We start from the raw sequence: 23,820 nt of genomic DNA on the forward strand, positions 1-23,820 counted from the left end.
CAGGCTGGATTGAAGGCTGCAGGTCCCAGGCCGACACAAGGCTCTGTTGCAGCTGTCTCCTTAGTGAGAGGTAAGGCTGCCCGGTGGGCAGGGGCCGGGGGGGGGGGGCAGGACCGTGCAGCCGGTCCCAGCAGTCCAATTTGCTCTGCGTCCACCCCGGCCAGTCGGGGGCGGCCCTGGTCCTGTCTTGGCTGCTAGGGACCAGATGTTTTCTCCAGAAGCTTCCTGCCGGGAAGCTGATCCTCCCGTGTCCACCAAGGACACCATGAGACCACGAGCAGCCTCTACCCAGGGGGACAAAGTTGCCATCTACCCCGCTGCCCACCCCTCCAAAACTGCAGCCTGGGCCCCCACCCCAGGTCCCTGCAGAGCCAGCCAGTGGACCTGGAGAGGACGGGAGCTGGTGCTGGTCTCTCTGGGGGCAGGGCTGCAGGCAAGGCTGGCCTGCCTGGATTTGGATAGAGCTGGAGGGGGGATCTGGGCAAGCAAGGTTGGTTCAGGGTCCCAGGAAGGGCTCAGCAAGGCCATGGGGGCTGAAATGGCAGTCCACCGCCAGGCTGCAGGCCCCACGACTGCGTAGCCCAGCATCAGGAAACACCGAGGCCTGCCTCCCTGCACCCCAAGAGCAAACCTGAACCCTGGCCGAGTCCTAAAAGGCCCTCTCCAGACAGTGGGAGCCAGGAGGCAGGGGAGGCCAACGGCCCAGCTGTCAGCCCCCACAGTGCTGGCAGGCTGCCGTGGCTAGCCTGGGCTTCCCAAGGACCTTGCCTGTCTGACCCTTCTCTCTTCCAGGTGAGGCAGCGCCAGCCTTCCTGGCCATGGGAGGTGCTGTGGTGGACGAGGGCCCCTCGGGCGTCAAGGCTCCGGACGGGGGCTGGGGCTGGGCTGTGCTCTTCGGCTGTTTTGTCATCACCGGCTTCTCCTACGCCTTCCCCAAGGCAGTCAGCGTCTTCTTCAAGGAGCTCATGCGGGAATTTGGCATTGGCTACAGCGACACAGCCTGGATCTCTTCCATCCTGCTGGCCATGCTCTATGGCACAGGTGGGGCCGCCTGCCCTGGGCCGGGGCGGGGGAGATCCCCATGTCTGGTGGCCCAGAAGCCTGGGCTTCCCTGGGGGGCAGGCAAAGCCCAGTGGAAGGCCAGCCCGGGGATGGTATTTGCACATAGTCCCTGCCCGGAGCCCTCTGCAGGGCGCAGGCCCTGGGCGGCGGGCGGCCCTGCTCACGTCGCCCTGCCTCCGCAGGCCCGCTCTGCAGCGTGTGTGTGAACCGCTTCGGCTGCCGGCCGGTGATGCTGGTGGGCGGCCTCTTCGCGGCTCTGGGCATGGTGGCCGCCTCCTTCTGCAGGAGCATCATCCAGGTCTACCTGACCACCGGCGTCATCACCGGTGCGTGGGGGACGGGGCTGGCCAGCCGTGGAGCCGGGTCCGGGGAGCCGGGTCCGGACCGGATGTGAGGTCTCGGCTGCTCTCTTCTCTGCAGGCCTGGGCCTGGCCCTCAACTTCCAGCCCTCCCTCATCATGCTCAACCGCTACTTCAGCAAGCGGCGCCCCCTGGCCAACGGGCTGGCGGCCGCGGGCAGCCCCGTGTTCCTGTGCGCGCTGTCCCCGCTGGGCCAGGTGCTGCAGGACCACTTTGGCTGGCGGGGCGGCTTCCTCATCCTGGGCGGCCTGCTGCTCAACTGCTGCGTGTGCGCGGCACTCATGAGGCCGCTGGTGGCGCCCCGGCACCCCGGGGCCCCGCCGCCCGCGCGCCAGCCCCGGCGGCTGCTGGACCTCAGCGTCTTCCGGGACCGCGGCTTCGTCGTCTACGCGGTGGCCGCCTCCGTCATGGTTCTGGGGCTCTTCGTGCCCCCTGTGTTTGTGGTGAGCTACGCCAAGGACCTGGGGGTGCCGGACACGAAGGCCGCCTTTCTGCTCACCATCCTGGGCTTCATCGACATCTTCGCGCGGCCCACGGCCGGCCTTGTCGCCGGCCTCCAGAGGGTGCGGCCCTACTCCGTGTACCTCTTCAGCTTCGCCATGTTCTTCAACGGCCTCACGGACCTGACGGGCTCCACCGCCAGCGACTACGCCGGCCTGGTGGTCTTCTGCATCTTCTTCGGCATCTCCTACGGCATGGTGGGGGCCCTGCAGTTCGAGGTGCTCATGGCCATCGTAGGCACGGAGAGGTTTTCCAGCGCCATTGGGCTCGTGCTTCTGCTGGAGGCCGTGGCCGTGCTCATCGGACCCCCGTCGGGCGGTGAGTGTGGGACCCGGGCTGGCATCGGGCCAGCTCGCCGGGGACAGGGCTTCCTCCCCCACCCCCCGGCCCCGACTCCAGTTGTGGAGCTTGAGCTCAGGGCCTGAGCACTGTCCTTGAGTTTTCTCAAGGCTAGAGCTCTACCACTTGAGCCTCAGCACCACTTCCGGCTTTTTTGTCTACGTATGTGGTACTGAGGAATCGAACCCAGGTCTTCATGCATGCTGGGCAAGCACTTTAACCACTAGGCAAACAAGAGCTGTTTGATTTGAAATGATTTTGGCTGAAGGGGTGGCTCAGAGTGACTCTGGCCTGTGAGAGGGAACCCCACATCCTCCAGCTCCCCCCCTTACTTCTGGAAGTCTTGTGGGGAGGGGGAGAGCCCAGAACCTCTGCACCAGGCCCTCTGCCTGGGTTCTGTCGCCAGTGGCACCCTTGGGGAGGCCACGGGAAGAGGGGGGCCACACCCCGTGACTCTGCAAACTCGCCCAGAGTCACGTCTATTTTTAGCCCCTGCTCTTCGGGGAGAGGAAGTCGGGGCGTGGCGGGCAGGAGCTGCTGGGCTCCTGGGGCCCCTGGTGACCGGGGTGGGTGCTGTTGCAGGCAAGCTGCTGGACGCGACGTGCGTCTACAAGTACGTGTTCATCCTGGCGGGCGCCGAGGTGCTGGCCTCCTCCCTGGTGCTGCTGCTCGGCAACTTCTGCATGGGGAAGAGGCGCGAGGCGGCACGGCCCCCCGCGGCCGCGGAGGAGACACTCCACAAGCCCCCCGCGGATGTGGAGCACTTCCTGAAGGCAGAGCCTGAGAAAAACGGGGAGGTGGTTCACACCCCAGAGACCAGCGTGTGAGGGGCCTGGCCGGCGGGCAGGGAGCAGGGACGAGGTATCGAGACTGGCAACGCTCATATTTATTTCACCAACAGGACCAGCTGAGGCGGGGCCATCGGCTTGGCTCTGGCTGCCTGGTCAGCGGGTCAGTGTTTGGCGGGGGGAGGTGGCAAGGTGGGCACCGTGTCATTCCAAAGTGGATCTGCGGTGAAGCCAAGCCCCAGTTACTAGCTGCCGTGCCCGGGACCCAGCCCGCCAGCCTCGAGCAGCCTGCGCCCCACCCCACCCCACCCCTGGGGTCAAGGACCTAGAAACCCACACTTTGGAGACAACATGATTTTAATTGGGGGGGGAAGCTGCCCAGGACCCGCCTGACCCCTCCACGCCCGCCCCTCCTGGCTCCCCTAGGACGGGGAGGAACAGCAGGAATGTGTCCCGGGAGCTGTCTGTCTGCTGCGCTGTGCTGGCCCCACTTCCACTAAGAAACCACCTGGTTACTAGAGTGGCTCTGGTTTCCTCCCTGCTGCCACCACAGCACACAGGGGGTGGAGAGGGCGAGAGGTGGGAGCAGTGCTGGGCCTGCAGGCAGGTCTGGGACCTGCAGGGTCTGAGCTGGGAGTGGGGCTGTGCATCGTCTGTGGGCTTAAAACATAGACTTTCCCGCCTTCCGTTTATTGGCCCTCTGGCTGGCCGGCAAGCTGGCTGTGTGGTCAGCGCCTGCTGCTCGCTCCCCGTGCTCTGCCCAGCCCCGCTGTGCTGGGGCCCCCGCCCTGGGCACCTCACACCCACCTGCCCTTGTGGCCATGGTGGCCTGCGTGGCTGGAGCCGGGTCAGAGGCCGCTGGGGCCGCCTCAGTAGGTGGTGCGTCGTGGGCGCTGGGGACGGCAGCGGGCACCCTGTCGGGCCGGGTGCAGCCGGAGAGACGCCACGTCCCTGCTCCTCTGCAAGGAAAAGGAGGCGAGAGCTCATGTCTCAGGCCCAGTCTCCCCACGTGGGTGGCCCTGACCTGCCAAGTTCTTCGGAATGTCGGGCAGCCTGTGGCTCTGGGACCCCCCCACACCCCGAACCTAGTCTTCCTGGTCCGCCTGCTGGGGGACCGGGGTTGCAGGCAACATTGGCGCTTGCAATAACACGGCCTCGTGTTGACGCCCAAGGGTCACCCGTGACAGCCATTCCCGCCTCCAGGAATCAGAGGAGGAAAGTGACGGGTGGCAGGGAGTGGCTCACCGGAGAGGGTTCCCTGGGCTCCCTGGGCCTGAGCCTGTCCTCACTGCCAGCCCTGCTCCCCTGGCCCTGTCCCACGCTGCATCCTGTGAGTGGCTTGCCAGGAGTGGTGGTCTCTAGAAATCAGGCCAGCAGAGCTCGGCTGGAAGGAGCCACAGCTGGGCTCTCCACAGGGGAGGCTGAGGAAGGCAGGTTGTTTCCAACTGCGCCCTGAGGTCCTACCTTCAAGCTGACCCCCAGGGGGCGCTGTGTAGCAGGACGTGGCTGGGGTCCAGGGGGACACTGCCTGAAGGGCTCCCCAAGGCTGCCGCTTATAGCAGGCTCTCCAGGGTCCACAGGTTCAGAAAAGAAATCCCACTAACCCCCAGCACAGGTGCCGTTGGTAGCGAGGCCCTGGCACCTCCTAGTGGGCAATGGACCCTTTACCCCCATGGGGAGGGTTCTGTGTGGATGGAACTCCAGACACCCCGTTTCCCAGCCATGTGGTAGGTGACAGACACACACCCAGGACACTGGCCAAATGGCCAAAAAGAAGTTGAAAGGCCAGGCGCTGGCAGGTGCCTCGTGCCCAGTCCTAGTTACTCAGGAGGGTGAGATCTGAGGGCTGCCATTCAAAGCCAGCCCAGGAGGAAAATCCCTGAGAGTTGCTGACTGCCAAAGAAGGCGGAGGTGGAGCTGTGTGGCCTCAGGTGCTGGAGCACTGGCCCTAAGCAGACCACACTCAGGGACAGCGCCCAAGTTCTTAGCTGGAGCCCTGGGACTGCCATTAAATAAAAAAGAAAAAAAAATACAGAGTCTGAGTTGGGCTCCTGAGCTGCTGTTGACCTAGCACCCTTTGGGGGGTGCAGGAGCCACCCCTGCTCCAGGATGCACACCGGTGGGCTCCTCCAGGCAGGTCAGACACCTCCACTCCACCTCCAGCCCTCAGGAGGCTTTGCCTCCAGACTACTCGGTCACAAGACCCTCAGGCCCCCAGGGCAGGGCGTAAGTCTGAGTGGGAGGCGGCGTCCAGTGCACTGCCGTCCCCCGAAAGTTCTAGTTGATGGAATAAAAACCACACAGAAGGGGCAGGGGAGAAAGGTAGAAGTCATTATGAATTTATTATTTACACAATTGTTAAAGTACACAAATACAGTGGTAGTACAAATGCACAGCTCAGACTGGTCACCAGGACAGGGCGATACACATTCTAACTACGGTTCCTGCACGTGGTGACGGGGATTAAGTGGTAGGCCAGAGCCGTCACAGCCACATCCTCAACAATCCCAGCACAATCTAGTTCCAGGCCTTGCCCGGCAGCGGTTCCAAGGACACTGGCACATCATCTACGACGCACATGGGCCGCACAGGACTGCGGCCGGCAACTCACCCAGAGAAGCCCAGCTCTGCTGAGGAGTCTCTCCACCTGAGCCCCCTGCCTCTCCAGACCTGCACCCCCTGATCTCAGGATTAGGAAGCGCCCCCAGGCTCAGGCAGTGGTGGCACCATCACACAGTGGCTGCCGGGGCTCCATGGAGGGCGTGAGAAGAGAGGAGGAGCCACAAAGCCAGGAAGGTCTTGGCCCCAGAGCCCAGTCCACGGCACAGCTCCACGTAGGACGTCACAGGAAAGGCTGTGGGGCCATGGCCCAGCATGTACTGCACCTTATTTCCCACACGGGCCTGGCCTCCATCCCACAACGCCCTGCACGTGCCAGGCTCGGAGCGGCAGGGAGGCAATGCCCACGGCAGGGCTGTCCAGCTGTACGAGTGAGTCACCACTGGATTCGGGTGGGCATCACCTGCCGGGTGGCACTTCAAGGTGGGTTCCCTTCAACTGTTGGTCTTTCTGGCGCCTAGGACAGCCTGCTCCTTGGCTTGGAGAGTGGTGACAACAGACCAGTGCCATCTGCATGGTAGTACTTTCAAAGGTATAGAAAGCAACAAACACCAAAATGACAGACCCCATGTCCGATTCACAATCCTTTCTCAAGCCCCAGCCATACACGCTTCGAACCCGGAACTCCCTAGTGTCGTGCTGGGCCCTCCAAAGTTCTTGACTGTCTCCCCTCCTCCAGGAAGGCCACCACAGCACTTCCTGGGGACACACCCACGGCATCCTTGCTGTCTCACCACAGCAGGAATTTCGGTATACAGTGGGGAGTAAGCAAGACTCCAAAAGTGAGCTGATGGAGACTCGTCACACACACACACACACACACACAAACACACACACACGTATACACACACATACACACGCACGCACAACTTGTGATGAGAATTTCCTCTCCAAAGTAGACAGCGTAACATTGGAAAACAAAAACAGAACACGCATCCCGACACACAGGGGCTCTCTTCTGCCACCTCCACCTCTCACAGAAGCTCCAGGCCAGCGCCGGTGTGAGGGTTCTTCAAAGGTCAACATCTTTTTTTAAGACCGCAAAAACAAGACAAGAAGGAAACAATAAAAAGATTTCTTTACACAGATTTAAGCCAGTAATTTTTAGCAAAATGATACAAAACTGTCTTAACCAAGTAGAAGACGGGAGCTGTGGCGGGTGGGCAGGGAGGGCAGGTTGCCGCCACGGGGGCCGAGAGCTCTTGACAGGAGTCGGGTTCTCTGCAGTGGCCTCCCAAACTCTGCTCTTCTTCCCACACCCGCGGAAACCGAGCTCACGTGGGGACACGGTGGCAGCCCCTGGCGATGGCAGCTCGTGGAGCCTGTCCGTTAGTTTGTATTTTGACTCCCCTTGGGCGTCGCTGGGTGAGTGGCCTGGAGAGCTCCCGGCGTTAACGTTTCGGGTCTAGACCGGGGGGCGTGTCACTAGTAAAGCCATTGGTAACAGAGTAGATCAGCCATGCATTGTCTGCCCTTCACAGCAAAAAGGAGAGTTCTCATCGGTGCACGACAGACTGAAGACCACTGGAAGCCACCCGACCGGGAATCTGTCGGAGCCAAAGCACAGGACAAGGTCAGCAGGAGGCCAGAGGAGCAGGCCAGCCAGGCGCTGGGGCACAAATACCACAGGATGGAGCGTGGGGAGGGGCCACGCCAGCCCCGGCCCCCGCCACACAGGGCACCTCTACGGCCAGGATGGTGTGCTGAGCAGAACGAGTGGTGGGGAGAGGGAGAAGGATGAGGCATGCAAGCAGGGAGACTGCAGAGCCATAGCCTGGCCTCCCCTCCTGGACGCTAACCTGGTGCTCCAGAAAGCCTCCCGTCCTGGGGAAGACAGGAAAAGCAGTTCTCACCAATGCCTCCCAAGAGCACAGACAGTGAAGAGGGCAGCAGGTCACCCAGCAGCAGTGCCCCCACCCCCCACCAAGCTCAAGCTCCAGATGGATGGAGCCTTGGGGCCGAATGGCTGGCGAGAAAGGAGCCTGGCGCAGATGCCAGCCATGCACCGACAGCAGGGAGGGCTGGCAATGGCTGGATGGGTTAATGCAGACGACAGCTGCGTGGACGAGACGGGCAAGGGCCAAGTTGGGAAGAAACACAAAATGAAGACAGAGAGATACATGAGAGAGGAAGAGGGACGACTGAAAACAAAAAAGCCAGGTGGGCAGAGATCACCAGGGGTCTGAACACAGCAAGAGCTCAAGAGCCCCAACACGAAGCGTGGTGCCACTCAGCCGAGCGCGGCAGACACACACCCCCGCACAACTGCCCAGATGAAGCGGCTTTGACCAGGGCCACCAGGACCAGGCCCCCAAGGACGGCACCAGCAGCCAGCCAGACTGGGGCCACAGCCAAAGGCCCAGCAGAAAGTTTCCTTGTCCGGAGACTTAAGGATGGCTCAACCCCTCCAACAGGTGCTCCAGAACTCAATGAAAAGCAGAAGAGGCCTCTCTACCTCCAACACCTGGCATGCAAGCCCAGCCCGCTGAGAGCCCCACGGCCGGCTGGGGGGAGGGGTTGCTCCCCCACGGGGGCCTGCTGCCTGCCAAGCCCCGCCATGACCACACTCACCCAGTGCTGCCTTCCAACGGAGACGAGCAGCTACTTGCCATGGTGTTCGAAAGGAATGCTATTCTGAGGTGGGGAAAAGACAGCTGTTGGTAAGCGTCCTGCTGGGCCCAGCCTGCAAGGCCCTGGCCCTGACTACCCACAGCTGGCCTGGGTCCGGGCTTGCCTTCTACAGGTCTGCAGACCTGGATGGGGGCCACTGTGGCGAGCTCGGGAAGCGTCTCTCCACTCACTTCTCAAGACTGGCCCTGGGATGAGGGATTGCTCTTGGGCCATCAGAACCAGCAAGGCACTGCTTGGACTTGCCTAATCACTCACGCACCAAGAAAAGCCGATGCCCAATGGATGGCGGGCTGGGCAGGCCCTACAAATCGGGGCACAGAACCACGCTGGCAGAGGACGGGACCTTTTCACCCTTGGGAACTCAAGACTAAAGACCCTGGTTTGGGGAGGGCCATCTAAGGAAGTAACTGGCACCTGTGTGGGCAAGCTAGATGCACGCACACCATCTCCCTTCCCGCCAAGAAAAAAGCCCCAGAACCGCGTCAGTGGCTGATGCTCAGCAGCCCCACTCGTGGAGACTGCAACCCATGCGCCTCTTGACTGGGCCAGGGGTAGGCCCCGTGGAGTCCCCAGAGGACAGGATGAACCCAACCTCAGCACAGAGTGGCGGAAGCCGCCGCCAGCTTGCACAGGCCAGCGCAAGGTGAGGCCCAGCAGGCAGGGGGCCGTGACCTGGACGGCGCCGTGGAGTGACCACAGGAAGGGAGGGCAGACCTGCAGCACCTTCACCAGATGCATGGGCTCGCAGGGAGACACCAGCCAAGTGGGAGTGTGGCGGCCGACACGAGGTGCCATCAAGGCCTCTGCGCACTGGCAGCTCTTGCCCCAGCTCTGACCGAGCAGACCCTCCAATCTCAGAGGGGCCCTCCCCACCCCTTAACTTCCAAACCACCAGGGCGAAGGCCTGACAGGAAGAAGAGCTCAATTTTCCTCCCTAGATTCAAGATGGCTGCTGGGCTAGAGGCCAAAGCCACTGAGTCTGGCGTTGGTGGTGGCAGCTCCCCTTGCAAGGGAGAAGGCCAAGGACCGCCTTTGGTGACCAGCCCAGGATGGGGTGGCCACACCAGGGACAACCTGCGCAGGAGTAATCTGCATGGGAAAGGCCGAGGGGCGCTTCCTGGAAGGAGGACACCCAGAGCCTCTGAGTGCGCACATGTGCATCGAAATTCTTATGCAGAAATGCGAGAAGAAAAGGATGCCAGGGCCAAAGCTGTGACGGCCTGAAACCCACACAATCCTCGGACTCTGTCAGTTTTGCTTCAGGACCCCATGCTACCAGGTTTTGTTTGTTTCTTACATACATACACACGCACCTGTCCTCTGTTTCTTTTTTGGTGTCAGTACAGACGCTTGAACTCATTAACCTCTCTCAGTTTTGTGTGTGTTCACGGCTGGCACGCTACCACTCAAACCCTCCCTCCACGTTCAGCGCTCTGTTGATGCACTGGAGGAGGTGGTAAGAGTCCCGGGGTCTGTGTGCCTGAGCAGTTTGGGAAGTGAGCTACCTGAGGAACAAGGGTTGCAGCTACGAGCCACAGGCAACTGGCCACCCACCCACAGTCACAGGACGGTCAAGTGGCCACTGGCTGGCATGGATCACGGGACGCCTGGAAGAAGCCTGCTTCACCATACCATGCACGAGGGAGCAGGGATGAGGGATGCACACTAGGGGACACAATCCCAGCCACACACGAAACCCTCTAAGTCCCTGGTCCATGGAAGGCAGGTGTCACACAGAGAAACCATTTCTAGTAACTGGAATGAGTAACTTTCAGTCACTCAGCAGCCTGCCTGCTTCTCCACTGAGTGGCCCTCAGTGACTACAAGAACCCCTACACTTTGCTCACCCCTCACACTCCACAGGGCCTTTGCCAGGCCCCACCCAGTGAGCCACCCAGCCAGCCAAGGGCTGAGGCGGGGAGAATGCAAGAGAGAATGAACGTTGGTGGGTCACCCCCCCCCCGCCCCCGCCAGCCAGCCAGCCAGCCAGCCGACCTGGACACCTAACAGACATGTGTGTGAGGCGCTCTGGTCTGGTGAGTGAACACAGGCACAGAACCAAGCACGTGCCCGGGTCTTGGGTTGAGCACAGGAAGGACAAGGGGAGGACCTCTTGTACGCACCCCCATGGAGGCAGTCTGGGCTCTGGACGGGGCCCTTCCTGTACAGCCCTGCCTTCCAGGCACTTGCTAGGGTGACCCCAGCCGGCGCGGGGCAGCCAGGGAAGGCCGTGGGACGGGAGAAAAGGGCTCACGGAGCTCCCAGTTCCTGTCAGCCCCACCATCAGCTCAGCCTGGCTCTCAGGCACCACTTGAGAAGCAAGGTAACCCTCAAAGATGGGGAGGAGGACACAGGCCCTTCCCAAAGCTTGTTCCATTCTACTGGCTGACGCATCCCACACCTGGGCCTGGCTCTCAGGCTCTGAAAATGCCACATGCCTACCTGTGAGGTGGACATGCGAGAGGTATCTTGCCGGCCCGTGAGGTCGGATGAGGAGACGTTGACTGGGGCCCCACGGTGCAGCCGCATGCTCACTTTCCGCTCTCGTTCCATGCCGGAGACAGGCCGAGGAGAGGTGTTAGCTGGAGCAGAGGAAGAGGCGCCAGGGTTCCCAAGGGCTCTGGTTTGCCCGTGGGTAGAGCAGTACCCCCTGGCTGGCCATACCAACACTCAGACCAGGATCCCAGCCAAGCGCCTCCAAGCCCACCCCATGACACTCCCAATGGGCTCTCCGGGCAGCAGTCTTAACCATGAGCCAACACATGGCTGGCAGGGTCCCCGAGAGCCCTTGACTCACCGGTGAGAGGAAGGCCCTGGGTCCAATTCTAGGCACACTCGCACGCACGCTCGCACGCATGCACACACACAGAGGAACATCTTGTATTATGAAAACAAAATGGAGAAAGAGGAGATTCTCCAAATAGTTTTCAGGGAACTCAATCCTCAACAGACCCCGCTCTATGAAAGGGCCACTTCAGAGGGCCAGTGGGAGCCGTGTCCAGGCCCACTCTGTCTCGGGAGCAGGAGCTGACGAACCTGGGGGACACACCACCAACTACCAAGTGTGCTGGCCCCACACGGGTACGGCTGCAGAGCCACCAGACCTCAGACACGACACCCGAGTGCTCACCCGTGTGTGAGGTAGGGGTGAGGGGCGTGGGGGGAGCCACTTCCTGGGTTCCCCGCAGGCGGCCAGAGGCTGTGGAAGGGAGGCCGCGGGTGGCTGGGTTCCGGGAGTGTCTCAGTCGCTCCTCTCGGTCCCGGCGCTCCCGCTCAGCATCATCTGCAGCCCGGCTGGCACCCTGAGGAGGAACAAAAAGGAGGAGAACAGAACACAACACAAGAAGCCAGGCTGTGGTAAAGAACTGTGGCTGTCCCAGCACCGACACTGGGAATAGGACCACCCAGCGGAGCCACCCTGTCAGCAGAGCAAGTGAGAAGAGGCAGGTTCTCCACAAGGTGCGGGCACATCCTGCAGCTCTGCAACTGCTCCTGGGGAAGTGCTGACAAGGTAGAGGTGGCACACCAGGTCACAGAGGTCCACCAGAGTCCAAACCAAGCCACGGCTTTTATCCTGTGCTGAGGCCAGCCACGCCACCCACCCAAAGGCCGGGGCCGGGATGGCACCAGGTCTGCAGGATGTGCTCCATCTTAAGCAGTTAAGCGGAGACACTGGCTAGCTGGAACTAAATATCTTAGTTTCAACACTGTGAGTCAGGGCTCTGCTAGCTGGAGAGCTCATGGTCAACCCTATGGTCACAGACTGTTGCCAGCCTCGTGTCCACTGCTCCCAGGAGCTCTGGAGCTGCAATACGCACTAATTAGCCCCTTTCAGATCCAATCTTCATGGCCAATTAGAAGGTCAAACAAGGTTAGAACCATGTTAGGGAGAGCAGCTGGCAGTCCTCAGAAGCAGCACAGCGTCATCCGCTGGCAAACTATCCCGCAGCACCAGGCCAGGCCATACCCGGTACACAGGGGCAGCATCAGGGTTGGCAGAGCTTTTGGCTTGTACTCCAAGGAAACAGCTCTGTTCTTCCACCAGTAGATTGTATCACCTACCAGGTTCCAATTTCTACTTCAAACTACAAAGAAAAAAACCCTATTTTTGGAGACAGAGTCCCAATATCTAGTTTAGGTGGGCGGGCCACAGTTGAGCTGTGAACTCAAGCAGCCGTGTGAGTGCTCCAGTCACACGAGTATATGGCACCGCACCTGCTCAGGAGACAAATTTTAAATGAAAATAGACATCATGCTCTACAGAAGCTGGAGATCAGGTAGCAGGACCTCCATGTTTCAAGTGCATACTAGTGGCCACACACACACACACAGGCACTGTCACGCATACATGCTGGGGTGGGCAGAGAAAGACGGGGAAAGCAGGACTACTAACACAGCCTAACCCAATGCCAGGTGACCTGCCCCTCTGCTTTCCTCAAGTGTATTCTGAACCCTTTGGGAGTGAGCACAGGGAGGAGCGAAAAATGGCTCACCTGGGCCGGGAGTGTGGCCTAGTGGTAGAGTGCTTGCCTAGCATGCATGAAGACCGGGGTTCGATTCCTTGGTACCACATACATAGAAAAAGCCAGAAGTGGTGTTGTAGCTCAAGCGGTAGAGCTCTAGCCTTGAGAAAATCCAGGGACAGTGCTCAGGCCCTGAGCCCAAGCCCAGGACTGGCCAAAAAAAAAAAAAAAAAAGGCTCACCAGCCATGAGCAAGCAAGCCCAGAAAGAGTAGAGTAGCTTCATGAAGCCCTGGGTTCAGGCCTTACACTGCCCTGCCCTCCCACCCCCAAAGGTAATTATAATGGAAAGACCATTCAAGCTGGGTGTGTGATAGCACACACCTATAAAGTACCAATAGGCTAACCAGGAGGGAGGATGGCCTGTGCCCCAGAATCCAAGAGTCCAAGACAAGCCTACCTCAAAAAAAAAAAAAAAAAAAAAAAAAGCCCTCTCAGAAGTAGCTCTGAGCAGTGGCACTCACTACACACGATGTGGAAAACGAATTATACAGCTTACAGATGGGGATAGGAGGGAAGAACTGGGTGAGAGAGGGGGAAGGGGCGACACTGCCCACACTTTTTCTTTTTTGAACTCTGAGCCTGGGCGTTGTCCTTCAGTTCAAGGCTACCACCCTACCCCTTGAGCCACAGCACCACTTCTGGTTTTCTAGTGGTCAACTGGAGATAAGAGACTCACAAATTTTTAGTGCCTGGGTTGGCTTTGAACCACAACCCTCAGATCTCAGCCTTCTGAATAGTTAGGATTATATAGGTGTGAGCCACTGGTGCCTGGTTAAAAAAAAGGTACTCCCCCCCACCCCCAAATCCTGGGACAAACTAAGGACCTGACACTGACTTTGGGCTTTCTCAATGCTAGCATTCTACCACTTGAACCACAGCACCATTTCTGGCTTTTTCTATGTATGTGATACTGAGAAATCAAATCCAGGTCTTCATGTATACTAGGCAAACACTCTACTGCAAGGCCAAAAATGTATTCTTTACCTGACTTATAACTGTCATCCCTCCACATGTCATTTTTTCAAATACAAATAAAAAATAGCTCTCATGTCTTAAATCAAGTGAGAGGTTAGAAGTGTAACTGAAGTGGGAGAGCATTAGCCAAGAGCAAAATTGCAGATACTGAGTCCTGGTCCAGGACAAAAAGAACCTGCAGCAATCCACACACGGTGGCCCTGAGTGAGTGGTACCCTGGGCTCACTGAGGGTCTCCCTTCTTCTGTAGGCATCTTCCTTCGCGGTATGGAGTTTGCAGCCAGACACATGTATATAGGCTACTGAAGTCCCCTGACGGCTCAGCAGAAGCACTTAGGGCCCTCACGGGGGCCAGCTACCAGAAGACTACACTTGCCATTCCAAGCTCGTGACAGACCACGCCCATAGTGGCACTTACGAATTTGAGCATGTTCCAGTCAAACACGTAGTCATAGGAGAAGCCCTGGCGGTGGAACAGGTTCCTGAAGAGCTGTCTCAGGTAGGAGTAGTCGGGTTTGTCATCAAAGCGCAGCGAGCGGCAAAAATTCAGGTATGTGGCAAATTCAGCTGTAAAACAAGAAACTCAGAGCTAAGTAGCCATGACTAGCTACAGCGTGGACGAGGTCCGGGCTCCTCCCTGTCCATCCCCGCAGCACAGCACCACAGGCACCACGTCAAAATCTGAAGTGCAGTTCTGATACACGTATCTCAGGTTAAAGAGTTAAAAGGCCAAGGACTAGAGGGGTCGCTTAGTGGTGGAGAGCTGGCTTCCCTCGGCTACTGCAGTGCACAGGCCCTGGGCTACAGAGCCAACACTTTCAGAAGAATAAAAATGACAAAACCAACCCCATCAAAGCACCATCTAGCTGTGCTCCTAAGCTTGGGGGACAGCTCCCGGCCCAATCCTGCCTCGGCCTCGTCTCTACACACAGGAATGCTCTGCTCTTGCCAACTCTTCCTCTAGAAGAGAAGGCTGGCAGCCTGGTGAGCCGGCCTGGGCCCTGCTTCCCGGGGGAGAGGATGGGCGGTGGCACACTCACATGGATAGCCCTTGCACAGTACTTCAATGGGAGTGGACATCTTCTTCTCGCTGATCCTCTCGTACTTCTGCCTCTTGGTGGCAGCCTTCAGCCCCTGCCAGGGGAGAGAGCCCAGGTTGAAGTACATCAGCACGTACCCCAGAGACTCCAAGTCGTCTCTTCGAGATTGTTCTGGAAAGAAAAGGGAACTACATGAAAGATGGCAGTGTGTTTATATAATCAGAAGACCTAGCAAGCATGATAACTGAAATCAACTTTGAAAACAAAAAGTTCCCCCCAGCAATGTTAATGTCTCAGACAACTGTTCAGAAGAGCCAGCCCTTGCCAGGCTTCATGGCTCGTGCCTGTCGTCCCAGCAACTCAGGAGGCTCAGATCTCAGCATAGCAGTTTGAAGCCAGCCACGCCCATGAGACTCTTATCTCCAATTAAACACCAAAAGTTGAAAGTGGAACTAGGGCTCAAGTGGTAGAGTGTTGAGTTGAGAGTGGAGCCGTGGCTCAAGTGGTAGAGTGTTAAGCTCTAACTTGGACTCTAGGCCCAGGACTACCACCACACCTCCACTCACAAGAGAAAATCCAACCCTTGTCCCTTCTGCTTTGCTAACCGACATAAATGCATGCGGCCCCAGCCTTTGCTGGAGTAGGTCTGTTAACACCCACCCTCCAGCCCAATGGGTTCCCGAAGGCACTGTAGGTGAGCAGCCCTCTCCCCGGGCCGGGCTCACCGATTCCGAGGTGCGTGTTGATGGACGCGTAGCGGGCCGTCCCTGTGAGGTTCTTGTTCTCCCGGTAGGGGATGTGCTGATGGGTGCGGGCGTCCCGATACTTCTTGGCCAGCCCGAAGTCAATGATGTAGACCAGGTTGCCTTTCTTCCCCAGCCCCATGAGGAAATTGTCTGGCTTCACATCTCGGTGGATGAAGTTCTTGGAGTGAATATACTCAATACGACTAATCTACAAGCAGAGAAGCAAGGGCAAGACTCAGTCCCAGAGCAGTGTGCGCCTCCAGAAGGCACGTCCGAGGGCGATGCTGGGGTGTTCTGCTCCTCAGCCACAAGAGAACCAACCACAAGTCACCTCTCAGACTACTACTTTCAGCAACCCCACTTTCCTCATCCACGCCTGGGCATTTCCTCTCACTGGCTGCTGTGGAGGTGGAGAGTGTCTACATAACCTGGACTCTGCTGGGGCTACAAGTGAGAGAGGATTCTCAGAAACCATGCAAGTGTTGCATGCTGCCCCAAACATTCCACAGGAACGCCCTCAAGATGGTGAGGGCAGCCCCCCCAGCCCGTGTCACCAAGTCGTTTACCCTGTCAGGCCAACAGGCTGAGGCCTATTGCCTGGTCACATGAGAAGGGCTGCTTACCATTTGGTCAGCGAGCAGCAGAACTGTTTTGAGACTAAACTTCCTGGAGCAGAAGTTGAAGAGGTCTTCCAGGCTTGGTCCCAACAGCTCCATCACCATGACATTGTAGTCCCCCTCGGCCCCACACCATCTGATGGTGGGGATGCCCACTGGATGAGAAACCAGACAGCGTCTCAGCCCAAGCGCTCAGAGTGAGTGACCCAGGTACTCGAGGGCGTGGGTAGGGTGACGCTTGTCAATGGGGGCCCACAACCGGATATACGAACAAATGACAGGGCCAAATAAATAGACAGTAGTGAAACCGGATATAAATTGATTCCCAGGGACAGAGGCTGAAATCTGAGGATCGAGGTACAAGGTCAGCTTGGGCATGAGAAAGTCCATGATTCTTATCTCCAATTGATTACTAGAAAACTGGAAGTGGCACTGTGGCTCAAGGAGTAGAGCAGCACTCAGGGACAGTGCCTAGGCCCAAAGTTCAAAACAAAAAAAGTCCAGCACCAGCAGGCCAGTCAGAAATCACAGCGGCACTGTCTAGAAACTGAAATGTAAGGCTGGTTAAAAACAACAGAACGAAAGTTACTACAGGTTGGGGAAGGAAACAAAGAAAAGCAATAAAAACACCTTAAAAGATCCCAGTCCTTCCCCTATAAGACACTGAGCAAATTGTGATCTTAAAAGATTGTTTCCCTCCTAAAGACAAAATGCTTTATGTGCAGACACATGACAAACTTGTAAGCTACAGTGTCTAATGTCACTGAAACCCGGAATCCAACAGGAGACCTGTGGCATCCCTATCTACCTTACCTTACGAGTGCTCGCCAGGGAACCACAACCAGACACGGGTTTATCATCTTGGCTTGTAGGCAGCAGAGCAAGTCTATGTGCTGGATAACACCACTTCCACACGGCCTCTCACCGTCAGTCCAGCTCATGCCTTTGGGTGACATTTACTTCATCTACGAGAAGGGTGCTGCAGACATGCTTCCCTATCTACCCAATGTGAACAATTCTTGACAGATGGACTTCTCGCAGGTTGTAAAGATATCGACTACTGGATGACTCAAGACTTGCAAGGTAACATCAAACTGCTCTCCAAGATGAATCACTCAAGACCCTGCCAGCGTCAAACAGCGAGTGCTGCTGCCACCTGACGGCACTGTAGCTCAGCGCCTCCTCAGCAGGAGGGGCTCCAGTGTGAAGCTCAGTGCCTGGCCACACACTTCATGTGGAGCCAAGAGTAAGCATCTGTTGCCCCCCCCTCAAGTAATGTCTTTTGTGTTTAGAAAAAAAAATTCTTTTTGATCGGTTGTGGGGCCTGAACTTCGGGTAGGGTCAGCTCAAGGATACCATCCTACCCCTTGAGCCACAGTGTCACTTTTCTGGTTTTCTGGTGGTTAACTGGAGATAAGAGTCCCAGAAAGCAGGGTGAGGTGGCTCACGCCTGCAATCCTAGCTACTCAGGGGGCTGAGATCTGGAAGGTTTAAAGCAAGGCCAGGCACTAAAGAATGTCTTATCTCCAATTAATCACTAGAAAAAGGGAAGTGGGGCTGTGGCCCAAGGGGTAGGGCAGTAGCCTAGAGCTGAAGAGCTCAGGGACAGCGCCCAGGCCCAGAGTTCAAGCCCCATGACCAAAAAAAAAAAAAAAAAAAAAGTCTGCTGGCTTTGAACCATGATCCTCAGATCTAAAGCCTCCTGAGTAGTTAGGATTACAGGCGTGAGCTACTGGTGCTGGGGTTTTTGGTTTCGTTTTTGTTTCTTTGCAAGTCCTAGGTTTGAACTCTGGGTCGGGGTACTATCTCTGAGCTCCTTTGCTCAAGACTAGAATGCTACTTCTGACTTTTTCTGTGACTGGTTGGAGATAAGAGTTTCACTAACTTTTCTTTGAACTGGGATCCTCAGACCTCAGCCTCCTGAGTAGCAAGGATTACAGGCGTGAGCCACAGTGCCCAGCTGGAAAATATTTTTAAAAGGCCCAAATCTAACAAACTTAAAACTGTATTAATAGAGGTTAAACATTATGTTGGAGACCTACACCACAGGAAGTGGACTTCATAAGAGATTCCATTTGTAAGCAGTGGACTGGACAGGAACAGGAGGAGAACAGAGCAGGGAGCTAACACACTGCCAGGAGAAGCACTGACCTGCTCACTACGGTGTCCACACGAACAGCCAGCACTGCCCAGCACTCACCAGTCCTCCCTCCCTCCCTCTCCCACACCGTCACCCCATTCTGAAATCAGCCCACAGGTGCTAAGCACTCTCTTTTGGGGGTCTTCTTTCCTTTCATGTCCCAAGTTCACCTGGGAAGGGAAACTGAAAAGCACACACAGTGCTAGACGTCACCAGCTCCGTGTCCAGGGAGACCCAGCACCCATCGCCAGTTCTGCAGCATGCTGTAATATCTGCAGACCACCACCCCTCTCCTCTGAACTCTAGTTCTGTAACAGGCTCTGGACTTCCACCGAGCTTTCACAGAACACTAATGTCCCTTTCCTAACACAGGATGTCTCCACCTTATCTTAGTCTTCCTTAGTGTTTGTTCTACAATGAAGCCCTTGACTTTCTTCATAGTTACCAAGATAACATTTATTCCTACTTTTTTTTTTTTTGGTCAGTTGTGAAGCTTGAACTCAGGGTCTACAAGCTGTCCCTGAGATTTTCTGCTCTAGGCTAGTACTCTATCACCTTGGGCCACAGGTCCACTTCCAGTTTTGTTTTTTTTTCTTCCAGTCCTGGGCTCAGGGCCTGAGCACCGTCTTGGGCTTTCTCAAGGCTAGAGCTCTACCACTTGAGCCTCAGCTCCACTTCTGGCTTTTTTCTACGTATGTGGTACTAAAGAATTGAACCTGAGTCTTCGTGCATGCTAGGGAAGCACCCTACCACTAGGCCAAATTCCCAGCCACCTTGGACAATTTTTTGCTCAAGGCTAGTGTTCTGCCACTCAAGCCATGGCACTACTTCCAACATCTTTTTTTTTTTTTTTTTTTTTTTGGGGGGGGGAGGGTGTCACGGGGCTTGAACTCAGCCTGGGCACTGTCCCTGAGCTCTTCAGCTCAAGTCTACTACCCTACTCCTTGAGTCACAGCCTCCTCCCCTTTCCAGTATGCTTCATTTTATTTATTCATTTGTCAGTCCTGGCTTGAGCTCAGGGCCTGAGCACTGTCCTTGGGCTTTCTCAAGGCTAGAGGTCTACCACTTGAGTCACAGAACCACTTCCAGCATTTTTCTATGTATGTGGTACCAAGGAATCAAACCCAGGTCTTCGTGCATGCTAGGTAAGCACTCTACCACTAGGCCAAACTCCTGGCCCCTTACTTCCCTTCCCATTTTCTAGAGCTTAATTGGAGACCAGTCTCAAGTCCTTTTTGCCCAGGCTGGTTTTGAACCTTGATCCTCAGATCTCAGCCTCTCCAGTAGCTAGAATTACAGGCATGAGCCACGATCCCCAGCCACTTGCAGCCTTTTCTATGTATGTGGCACCAAGGAATCGAACCTGGGTCTGAGCACTGTCCTTGAGTTTTCTCAAGGCTAGAGCTCTATCACTTGAGCAAGAGCAGCACTTCTGGCCTTTTCTATGTTCTGTGGTACTGGGTCATCGTGCATGCTAGGTGAGCACTCTACCACTGGGTCAAGCTCCCAGACTCCTGTAGGTGTTTTGTTGTGTTCTTTTTGAGTTTTGAACTCGGGACCTTGTGCTTATCTGGGTTACTTTTAAAGCGGTATTTCACATCTGTTCCCAGACCAACTAAATCACAATCTTCCTATTTGTGCTTTCCTCATAGCTGATGGGTATGGCATAAGACAGGCACCTGTCCAGTATGCTTTCTTTGGCTAACACAGAACCTTGTGAACCTTCTGGCCTTAAACTCTCCCACTGCCCTGCCTCACTGTTCTTGCCCTTCCCCCACCCTGGTACTGGAGATGTGTACCAGGCCTTCTGCACTCAGCTTGCATACTTGCAACTGGAGTCAGGTCTCTAGACTAGCTTTTTACTGGTTAATTGGAGAAGGGTCTCACAGACTTTTTACCTGGGCTGGCTTTGAAGTGCCAACTTCCAGGTCTCAGCCACCTGCGTAGTTAAGATTACAGGTGTGAGCCACAGGAACCCAGCTGTAAATGGTATCAGAGGCACGAACCACTGGCACCTAGACTCTCAATGGTGCCATGACCCCTGTCTTTTTGCTTTTCAGGTAGGGTAGAGCTCTTTTGCGAGGCTGGCCTTAGATTGTGATTCTTCTGCCTCTGTCTCCCAAGTAGCTGGGACTCCATGCATGTACCAACATAGTGAGCTCATTTGTGCAACAGTGTGTCTCAGCGGCTTGCCAGGACCAATCTCACAACATGATCCTTCTATCACCATCTCCTCAGCAGGTGGGAATAAAAGGGGTGTACCACTCGACCCCACTCCCCACTCATAATGAACAACACACTTGACTGAGGGTAGCACATGCCTCTTTGGTGGCAACAGTGTTACCATCCACAGTGCTGGCAGCCAAAAAGACAGCCAGAAAGACAGCCAGAGAACTACTTTTAAGGAACCCAAGATGCCAAAATACAAGCCTGGAATGAAAAACTGGGGCACAGTATCAGGTATAGGCAAATAATTTCCACCGTGACCGTGAAGTTTTGATCCAAAGGTGGGTCAGTGGCATCCAAACTAAAAAGTTCCTTAACTTTTCAGCAGTTCAGTTTTAAAACAATCAAGCTTGACAATGTTGTTATTCAGATACTGTAAAACAAAACCAGGGGCAAGGAGATAAGTGGCAGAGCGCTCGGCAAAGTCCCGAGTTCAATCCCCAGCACATCCATCGAGCTTCCTGGAAAACAGGAATAGGTGAAGCCACTGGAGACACACTGTGCACCAGGAAGTGCACGGGCTCTTCAGGGGATGAGGCTCCCGGGCACGTGCTCAAGTACCTAGCATACTTTGCACATCACGTGGATTCTCTGACAATGATACAAAGATCATGAGCTGTGTGTTGTGGCACAAGCCCACAGTCCCAGCAGTCGAGTCGTCGAAAAATGACTTGGGAGGATGGAGAGCCACCCTGGATGTACAGAACCTTGTGTCAACATAACCGAAACAACAGGGTGCTGGTGGCTCACGCCTATAATCCCAGCTACTCAGGAGGCCAAGATCTGAGGATTGCAGCTTGAAGCCAGCTCAGGCAGCAAAATCTATAAGTTCTCCAATTAACTGGCCAAAAAAAAAAAAAAAGCCATCAGCAGAGCTGTGGCTCAAGTGATAGAGTGCCAACTTTGAGTGGAAAAGCTAAGGGATAGACAGTGCCAAGGCCCTATGTTCAAGCCCCAGAACAAGCCCAAAAACAACCAACAACACAGATCCCTCCTCAGGCCAAGACGAGGCTGCCAGAGAATTTTATTGGCAAGACCCAATCTTCAATGCTACCATGTCTTCATGGTGTACGACCCAAGAGAAATATTTGAAGCCTCCCCTCCCAAAGCTGAAAGGAAAACATAAGCCAGCCAGGCCATACCAGGGGCCACATCAGGAAGACCCAAGGATCACAGGTGTCACATCATAAGCTGACATGTATACTTTAAAAATCATACAGGCCTTGGGCTCCAAAGACTACTTTGTAGCCAAGGATGGTAGAAACAAAAGCCTAAGAGTATGATTCTGTATGTCCAGTGAGGCCTTCAGTATCTAAGTCTCTGTAAACGAAGACCTGGTCAAGGCAATCAGCAGACGCTAGCCTGTCCCTAAATGAACAGGACACTTTCCCCCTCATTACACAAAACCAAGGTTTTTAGCTGGACGCCAGTGGCTCATGCTTACAACCCCTGGCTACTCAGAAGGCTGAGACCTGAGGAGCCCATTTTGAAGCTAGTCCAGGCAGACAGATCTGACTCATATCCAATTAACCAGGAAAATGCCAGAATTACAAGTATGGCTCAAATGGTAGAGTACAAGACTGTGAAGCCCTAGTACGAGCATCAACAAACCCGGCCCAGGCTTTCTTTTCAACAGGTCCTACCTCCTCCTTGCATCATTTTGTAGATTTTGCTCTCAATGTGGAGCTGAGGATGTTTGGTTTTGACACATTCAAGCTTGATGGCAACTTCTTCTCCTGCAGCAATGTCCGTACCTTGGCAAAGAAAGAAACCACAACCACAAACAAACATTAATCATGTGGTATCTATTTACTGCAGAATAAACACCACTTGATGCCCTTTAGTGCCTGCACTTGTGCCAGGCAAGTACTGTCCATAAGCGACACCCATCCCTTAAAAACACTGTTCTTCATAGATGGCTGTGGAGAGCTATGCTCAAAGTGCTCAAGAAATCCTTTTTAGGCACCCATTGCCAACCATTTCCAGACACCGGAGGCACTGGCTCCGCCCCCCCTCCCTCTCCCCCCCCCCCCCCCCCCCCCCCCGCTTCAGGCCTGACCCTTCCTACCAGCCCCATCTGTCGGCCTAGTTCCAGGCTGTTCTCTACACTGCCTTGACAGGCATTCAGGACTCTCTCAGTTAGCTTTCAGGAACTGGGCCTCCCCCATACCAGACCCTCAGCCCAGTCCTCCTGTACCTCCTTCAATTGGGTTGTCGGCAGAGGCCTGTCCCCACACAGTGCAGAGTCACCGCTAAACCACAGTAGGCCTGGCAGAAATCCTCCACCAGGTCAACAGATTTCTCTTTCCCTTTCTGGGGACCTCAGACCAAAAGAATGTCCTAAGGCCCCGTAGCAACACCATACGACACACCACACACACACAGCAGCAACATATGACATGCCAGGTGCACACACCAGCACCACCATTCCATGCACCCTGCACACTCCTAGATTCTGGCTAGCCAGTCAAGACACAGTGGGGGTCTGCTGTGTATTTCACAGAGAGCTGAGGAAACAAAGGTGCTAACAGCACTAGACACCGAGTCACAGGTAAACGGAGGGGCCAAGACTGAGCCAGACCAACCCAGAACCACACAAGTTACTGTGGTCCTGCTCAAACAGCTACCCCTAAACAAGTCTGGTCCAAAGCCCACTGCCAACACTGAAGGTCCATAAGCATTAGTGCATCTGCTGATGTCACCCTACATCTACATATGACAATGTCACTTACCACTCAACAAAGACTATTTGGGGCAGTGAAAAGACAGGTAATACATCTTATTCTGCTTGTCTACAGCCAGGACAACCTATCCAATTACGACAGAAATGACTTCATCTAAAATGTACTTGCAAATGAAAATGAGCTCCGAGTTCTTTTAAGGACCTGGACTCTGCACTGAGGTGGCCAGCGGAGAAGGGTGAGTCATCTCACTGGTTACATCAGCGCCTCCCGATGCCACAAGCAGCACATCTTCTGGGTCCAGCACTACCCCCCCTACCCCCCATCCCTCCACCCCCCACCCCCCCACCCAGCCTGGACCAGCCAGCCTGCTGGACCCAGACTCTGAGGAGAGCAGACAGCTCACGTCTGATGATACCCCCTGCAATTATGACAGCTGGGGACAATAACCGCTGGCACTCCAGAGCACATTATGAATCCCAATGCTTCCTGGACCAGGAAACAAAGTTGTAGGAGTAGACAGGAGGGCCGCAGTGAGGGAGGACCCCTGGACAAGAGCAGCTGGACACAGC

At 55.8% G+C, this 23,820-nt stretch overlaps 2 protein-coding genes across 8 annotated transcripts in view; one reads left to right on the top strand and one right to left on the bottom strand.

The window, feature by feature from the left end:
- Slc16a3 (solute carrier family 16 member 3) lies at positions 1-3,089 on the top strand. Its single transcript, XM_090351420.1, has 5 exons — positions 1-70; positions 793-1,041; positions 1,245-1,388; positions 1,483-2,241; positions 2,845-3,089. The coding sequence occupies exons 2-5, from the start codon at positions 819-821 to the stop codon at positions 3,087-3,089; spliced, it is 1,371 nt and encodes a 456-aa protein (XP_090207546.1). The 5' UTR covers positions 1-70; positions 793-818.
- The window catches only part of Csnk1d (casein kinase 1 delta), a 26,543-nt gene continuing 5,226 nt past the window's right edge, over positions 2,504-23,820 (bottom strand). For 3 of the 7 annotated variants that reach the window (XM_090351413.1, XM_090351418.1, XM_090351419.1), the window contains exons 2-10: positions 22,211-22,321; positions 16,208-16,356; positions 15,564-15,792; positions 14,839-15,009; positions 14,217-14,365; positions 11,431-11,602; positions 10,743-10,882; positions 3,858-4,009; positions 2,504-3,270 (exon numbers count right to left, since the gene is read on the bottom strand). In XM_090351413.1, coding sequence (XP_090207539.1) covers positions 3,920-4,009; positions 10,743-10,882; positions 11,431-11,602; positions 14,217-14,365; positions 14,839-15,009; positions 15,564-15,792; positions 16,208-16,356; positions 22,211-22,321 — 1,211 coding nt within the window. In that variant the 3' untranslated portion in view covers positions 2,504-3,270; positions 3,858-3,919. Of the gene's footprint in view, positions 3,271-3,857; positions 4,010-6,729; positions 7,217-8,240; positions 8,304-10,742; positions 10,883-11,430; positions 11,603-14,216; positions 14,366-14,838; positions 15,010-15,563; positions 15,793-16,207; positions 16,357-22,210; positions 22,322-23,452; positions 23,505-23,820 lie in introns of those variants that run through there. The other 4 variants (XM_090351415.1, XM_090351414.1, XM_090351417.1 and 1 more) reach the window with 4 other exon arrangements.

This window comes from Megascapheus bottae, chromosome 17, assembly GCF_031878675.1.
Source record: "Megascapheus bottae isolate mThoBot1 chromosome 17, mThoBot2.hap1, whole genome shotgun sequence".
In the NCBI taxonomy this organism is placed as follows: domain Eukaryota; kingdom Metazoa; phylum Chordata; class Mammalia; order Rodentia; family Geomyidae; genus Megascapheus; species Megascapheus bottae.

Bases quoted from the DNA above. Each gene is read 5' to 3' on its own strand.
- Slc16a3 (XM_090351420.1), top strand. From the start codon at position 819: ATGGGAGGTGCTGTGGTGGACGAGGGCCCCTCGGGCGTCAAGGCTCCG. The intron at 1,042-1,244 runs GTGGGGCCGCCT...CTGCCTCCGCAG, and splicing joins GGCCATGCTCTATGGCACAG to GCCCGCTCTGCAGCGTGTGT. The intron at 1,389-1,482 runs GTGCGTGGGGGA...TCTTCTCTGCAG, and splicing joins GACCACCGGCGTCATCACCG to GCCTGGGCCTGGCCCTCAAC.